Below are 6750 nucleotides of genomic sequence, written 5' to 3'. Positions count from 1 at the left end.
TTTCTTTCTTTCTTTCTTTCTTTCTTTCTTTCTTTCTTTCTTTCTTTCTTTCTTTCTTTTTTAAAGAAAATATACAAAATAACTTTATAAGAACCATTAGACGACCTCCAGACAACAACATTTAAACTTCTCTATTTGGCAATGAGAAAGTCAAGATTACCTTTTCAAACCTCATGCTCTGCTGAATCATAATAGGGAACACAGAGGGAAAGCAGTCCGTCTCCAGGTACTGATTTAGGAGGTACACCCCAAGGTACACATCTTGTTTGTCAGGAAGGAATACCCCTGGGCAAGAAATCTTAAAAACAAATGAAAAATAGAGAACAAGGTTTGTGTGGTGCCGCTTTTCTAAACGGAGCTGTTTTTTCCTTAACCCCCACAGACGACGTCAAATCCCCCACCCCCACCGCGCCCCTGCCCCTGGAGCCCCCACACCTCCACCTTCCCCCGTCCTCTCCTTCCTCAAGTGCAAATTCCAGTTTCCTCCCACGTCTCCGCCAGGTGTCACAATCGTCCTCCCGCCCGCTGCTCTCCCCGCCCCTCCGGGATGGCAGTGCGGAAGCGGAAGAGGCTGCAGGGCCGGGAGCCTCGCGCTAGGCCGGCCGGCTCCTGGGGTCCGGGCCCCCCGCCGCGATGCCGAGCCCCCGGAGGAACGCGGACGGACGCCCGCTGGCCGCCTCGGCATCGAGCAGCAGCAGCCCCGGCAGCCCGGCCCACGGCGGCGGCGGCAGGTTCGAGTTCCAGTCGCTGCTCAGCAGCCGCGCGCCGGGCGCGGACCCCACCTGCGCCCGGCTCCGCGCGTCCGACAGCCCGGTGCACCGCCGCGGCTCCTTCCCCTTGGCCGGGGCGGGCCCCTCGCAGGCAGCCCCGGCCCCGCTGCCCGAGGAAGACCGCATGGACCTGAACCCGTCCTTCTTAGGCATCGCCCTGCGCTCCCTGCTAGCAATCGACCTGTGGCTGTCCAAGAAGCTGGGGGTGTGCGCCGGGGAGAGCTCGTCCTGGGGTAGCATGCGGCCCCTTATGAAGCTGCTGGAGATCTCGGGACACGGCATCCCTTGGCTCCTGGGGACCCTCTACTGCCTGGCCAGGAGCGACAGCTGGGCCGGGCGCGAGGTGCTCATGAACCTGCTCTTCGCCCTTCTCTTGGACCTGCTGCTGGTGGCCCTGATCAAGGGGCTGGTGCGCAGGCGCCGCCCGGCTCACAACCAGATGGACATGTTTGTCACCCTCTCAGTGGACAAGTACTCCTTCCCCTCGGGCCATGCCACCAGGGCCGCCCTGGTGTCGCGGTTCATCCTGAACCACTTGGTGCTGGCCATTCCGCTGAGGGTGCTTGTGGTCCTATGGGCTTTCATCGTGGGCTTCTCCAGAGTCATGCTGGGGCGGCACAATGTCACTGATGTGGCTTTTGGCTTTTTTCTGGGCTACACGCAGTACAGCATCGTGGACTATTGCTGGCTTTCGCCCCACAATGTCCCGGTCCTCTTTGTACTTTGGAACCAACAATGACACCATCTCATTCATTATGGCACCCGGAGTTCTGAAGGTTTCCTCATGCGATGAAGCCAGCGTAAGCCAGAGGCAATCCCGCTTGTCCCTTTAAGGACATTTCAAGCTTCGTTTGGGATTTCAGGTGTCATTCCGTCTTGATGGGTTGCTAGGCTGGAGAACATGCTGGCCATTATGACCACAGCCATATTACAGAAAGCAAAAAAAAAAAAAAAAGCCCTCTATTACATATTTATTCAATAACTGCTTATATCTCCAGGACAACTGCAAAGAAAACAAGCTGGGATGACTGTAATCATGCTGTTTTTTAAAACTTGACAAAAGTAAATTTGTGTTTTGTAGTAATCCTCTAAGTATCACTTGTAAAGTGAACTTTGGAAAAAAAAACAAAACCTATGATCTTCATTCTGTAAATATACGTGCAGATATGCCACCTACTAATACTAGGTTGAGGTAGATTTTAAACAGTATTTTAAAAGTCTAAGACATAGGTTTTTCTCATTTATTCCCTGAAAGTCTGTTGTCAGGGTGTCTTCTTAATCCTGATTTTCTTGATAAGCTTTCTTAGTCTCTTCCATCTTTGTGGCTTGGGTAGTGATAAGAGAGATTATAGTACATATCTTGCTTTCCTTTCCCTCTACCTCCTCAAAAACTCTTTAAATAGATATTTATTTCCCATTTCTCTCTAATAGTATTTTTTTGCATTTAGAGAACAAGCCAAGAACTTACTTGAAGAAGAAACACTTAAAGATGGGCATAACACAGTGCTGATAGAAAAGGAAGGATGGAACTATGGCCAAATGTTTAATTCTGTTGATGACAAATAGCGTGGCATGACAGAGGACAGAAAAGCTAACGAAGGCTGTCAGGAACTAAGAGTCTGGGGGTGGGCTTACCATATACTATGTCAGTGGGCCAGTATGGCAGGAGATGGGGCTCTGCTGCCCATCATCTCTACTGAATAAAGATTACCTCAACTGAGGTAATAGGAAAATAACGGTTCTTTGCAGTGCAAGGGCATAAACTTTCTCAGAGCCACCACAAGGATGACCCTGTATATTAGAGTTTTTCATATAGAATTCCACTTCCCTGTATACAGCACACTTCAGGTAACAGTATTTACTTGAAATTCACCAGGGGAGCCCACTGCTATACCAGGCACAAGGTGTAACTAACTCCTAAATTTCCCTTTACATTGACCTTCACATTTAAAGCAGTTTTTCCAGGATGCCTCCCCAAATCACAAGACCAAAGACCACCAAATTCAGGATGGACTTTACTCATTATTCTTTGACCAGGGAAGACCAAGAACGGAATGTGCTTTAAATGCTGTTCTACCTGAAAAATGAGAACTTTTGAATTACCTCTGGAACTGGTGTTTTCAGATAATGACAAAATTTTGACATGTATAAAGAGAGAGGATTATGGCCTTTGATCTATCAGGTAGAGGGCCACACAGGAATCTGGAGAATGGTGTGACATGTGGGCTCTGACTGGGTAGAAATGTGAACTTTCTCAGTGGAAGAGGCACACGGAAGAACAGCTACTCCTCAAAGTAAAATAAAACCATTTGTATTCCCATAACATCCTGAACACAGACTACCTCTTCTCTCGCTGAATCAAACTGTAAAGCTCTAAGTGATTTGCTTTATTGTTTAATCTTAGATCTTTTGTTTTAATCCAGCAATATTCAGGCTGGATCTTTTTGAAAGTAATGATACTTACTTCCTTTTGCAGTGTTCATAAGTCTGAATATTGGGGGCTCACAATTAGTTTTATCTTCAGGTTCCTGGTTATACTTCTGGAACTCCCTGTCTTAGCTGATGCGGACCTGAGTTTGCAGGCTTTTAAAGCACAGATAATTCAACTGATGTCTCTGAAACACTCTACCATAGAGTAGAAAATGATTTTACTGTAAATTAATTGTACACTGAAGAATGCCTTTTAAAAATTAAAATAAAATAAACCAGTAATGTTGAATGAAGTGAGATGAAAACTTGTTTGATTTTTGCCTTGATTAAGAAGAAGACTGCTTTATCACTCAGCTTCTCAAGAATTCCTTCCCCTTACCACAAAATTTTGAGGGTCAGCACTTGATGTAGCACAATTTGATAGAGTCTGGGCCTATTTGCTCTCAGCGAAATGGGACAAATTCAGGAAATTTTTTTTAAAAGACTTTTATTTATTTATTTGACAGAGAGAGATCACAAGTAGGCAGAGAGGCAGGCAGAGAGAGAGGGGGGAGCAGGCTCCTTGCTGAGCAGAGAGCCCAATGCGGGGCTGGATCCCAGGACCCTGGGATCATGACCTGAGCCAAAGGCAGAGGCTTTAACCCACTGAGCCACCCAGGTGCCCCAAATTCAGGAAATTTTTTTCTTTCAGAACTGCATAAATGATGAAGCCCCAGCACTTGTCTCTTGTATGGAGGCTAACCAGATTTTCCGTGACCGTAACTTACTGACATTGTGCTTGTAATCATGACTGGTAGAGAAGCCCCTATAGCTGGGAGTATATGACAGTCTGTCACCAACTTCAGATGGAAGCTGAATTCAGAGTAGTGACTGACCCCAAACAGGAACAATGTAATCATTCTGCCACAGCACCTCACTTAAGCAGGATTCTTATAAAACAGGTGTTGACTAATTGACCCCTTTTGCAATTAGCAAGCCAGAGCCATCTCTAGGGAAAATACTTAGGAAATATTCAATTAGGGGACACCTGGGTGGCTGTCGGTTGAGCATCTGTTTCCGGCTCAGGTCATGATCCCAGGGTCCCCGGATCCAGCCCTGCATTGGGCTCCTTGCTCAGTAGGGAGCCTGCTTCTTCCTTTGCCTGCTGCTTCCCCTGTTTGTGCCTTCTCTCTCTGACAAATAAATAAAATCTTTAAAAATATATATTCCGGGGCGCCTGGGTGGCTCAGTGGGATAAAGCCTCTGCCTTCGGCTCAGGTCATGATGGTCCTGGGATGGAGCCCCGCATGGGGCTCTCTGTTCAACAGGGAGCCTGCTTCCTCGTCTCTCTCTGCCTGCCTCTCTGCCGACTTGTGCTCTCTGTCAAATAAATAAAATCTTAAAAAAAATATATATATATATGTATATATATATATACATATATATATATATTCCATTAGTTCATAGAGGTGGCAACTTATTAGGAAGTGATTGGGCTTTCTGAAATTGAATTCTTATTTAAAGAAGGGTGGGTTTTTTTGTTTTTGTTTTTGTTTTTAATTATTTCACAAATCTTCATCCTGGAAAAATAATAAAATTCTTCTTGGACTTAATGCATGGTTATTTTAAAATAGTAGAAAATTTTACAAAGCTAACAAACAAGTCCTATGAGGGGGGAAAACGCTGAAAGAGGTTGGGCTGAACTAAAGGTGAAGAAATCAGGGAAGACCAATGTAGAGATCTTAGGGACACAGAGATCCGATCTGTCCCAAAAGATAATGATGTGTGTGGTGAGGAGGTGGTTTAAGTGGTCGCGACCATTTAGGAATCCTGGGGAAAGAGTCTGATTTAAAGCAAGGTGTGGAGATTCGTCGACTTCTCTTACCGCCCGGATCTGTAGTTCCACCACCACTTCCAGAGGCATCGTTCCCTGCGTGGGCGAAAGGACGGGAATGAAAAGATCCTTTTGTGCGGAGCCTTGGACCACTTTTCCTTAGTTTAGCTCACTCCCCGGGGCAAACGTTCCCAGCGGCTTCCCCTGCCCCCTTCGCCCTCGTCCCCCCATCTGTCCCCCCGGACTCAGCCCAGGTCCCTCGCACCCGGACGGGTCTCACACTGCGGGAGCTGGAGCCAAGGCTTCCAGAAGGCGGAAGCGCGGCGTTGCCATGAACACTCAAACGCGCAACCTTCCACCTGGAACGCGGGCGGCTCGGCGCACGCGCAGTCCCGAAGCGGCTTCCCGGGCTGGGCGCCGGCCGCACAAACACCGGGTGCCGCGGTTGGCGCTGCTGGCTCGCCGGATGCAGGAAGAGCTCCAGTTTCCCTTCCCATCACCTTCTTTAAGGCCCCCGTTGCTATGTTAAAATGTTTACAGCGTGCATTCTGAAAGGGAAATAGGATCATTAGCTCCGTTATCATTTAAGTGCTTCCCATTTTTAGTAGCTCTATGGCCACCGAGCCCTGGAATTTCTTCAACAATTCCAGTTAATAGAGTAGCTTGTCCCTGAAGGTACTCTCTTGCTTGTGAAATGTTAGGTCCTTGGGTTTGGTTTGGAAAACATGGCCCCTATCAATAAGAAACCAACATGTGTGCTAATTAGAAATACAAAGATAATTCTGAGATTAAAACTTTTGGTTTCCCATGTTAGCCACAATGGAAATATTTGTCCGTCTCTCTTTTCTGGCGTTTAGTTAACCTGAGGCAAGCAGGGAATTACATTACGTCCCAGGGGGTAATAGTTAAAGTGGTTGCCAAAGCCAGGGCCACAGTGTGAAAATCATCAGAGGTGGCAGGCAGAGCAAAAGTTCTTAACCAGTAGGGGACAATGCACTTTTGTCCACTCACTGTATTTGATAGACAAAAAGGAAGGAAAGAAGGAGGGAGTGGTTGCTTCTAGCCAATCTGAAAAATCTGGGAGGGCTAATGCTGTCTCCAGAAAGAAATCTGAGATTGTGATGAGTCATTCATTACTAAGCTATCGGAGGTTTCTGCATTTGCAGGAATGCAAGTGCACAAACATGCCCTGAGACAATTAGGCATTAACTTTGGTAATTGGAGTTCTTTTCCCTGGAACGGGAACACTCATGATGAGGGAGGGTATATTTTGTCCTTACACGATCCCTGTTGCTTTGGCTGTCTGCACACCAAGAGGCACACGCGTGCGTGCTTGGCTCCCTGCCACATCCAGAGAACTGATTCGTTGACTCACAACAGCTTGCTGGTATCCAGGTGAACGGTGATATACAGGAACAGGACCAGAGTCGACCCTCACAGGTAAGTCACCAAAACCAATACTAAGTCATCAAGGAGAGTAACGACCAAAGCAAGATGACTAAACAAGTGGACAGAGACATAGGGGAAGGGAGAAATCAATCTTGATTGAGAACCTGCAAAGCGCTAGACACTTTGCATATGCTCATTTATTTCATCTCCACAATAACTCTTAGAGGAAGGTATCATCTCTGTTTTACAGATGCAGGATCTGAGGCCAGACAGCCTTTTCCCCAAAGCCACACAGCTAAAGAGAAACAGCCACACTTGAATTCCGGTGTGCCCTGCCACCTCACAGCC

The 6750-nt window shown here is 47.1% G+C and overlaps 2 protein-coding genes across 2 annotated transcripts in view; one reads left to right on the top strand and one right to left on the bottom strand.

Moving 5' to 3' along the window:
* The window catches only part of LOC111153569 (spermatogenesis associated 6 like), a 51026-nt gene extending 45716 nt beyond the window's left edge, over positions 1-5310 (bottom strand). Inside the window, exons 1-3 of the mRNA XM_022512677.1 lie at positions 5294-5310; positions 5065-5109; positions 161-298 (exon numbers count right to left, since the gene is read on the bottom strand). Coding sequence (XP_022368385.1) covers positions 161-298; positions 5065-5103 — 177 coding nt within the window. The 5' untranslated portion in view covers positions 5104-5109; positions 5294-5310. The remainder of the gene's footprint in view (positions 1-160; positions 299-5064; positions 5110-5293) is intronic.
* On the top strand, positions 634-1725 carry LOC111153571 (phospholipid phosphatase 6). The gene has a single exon (XM_022512678.1). It carries the CDS (start codon positions 634-636, stop codon positions 1507-1509), a length of 876 nt encoding a protein of 291 aa, XP_022368386.1. The 3' UTR covers positions 1510-1725.
* Positions 5311-6750: the final 1440 nt, after the last annotated feature.

Source organism: Enhydra lutris, unplaced genomic scaffold (genome assembly GCF_002288905.1).
Source record: "Enhydra lutris kenyoni isolate GAN:26980312 unplaced genomic scaffold, ASM228890v2 scaffoldscaffold33, whole genome shotgun sequence".
Taxonomy (NCBI): domain Eukaryota; kingdom Metazoa; phylum Chordata; class Mammalia; order Carnivora; family Mustelidae; genus Enhydra; species Enhydra lutris.
This window is presented reverse-complemented; position numbering and strand designations above follow the sequence as displayed.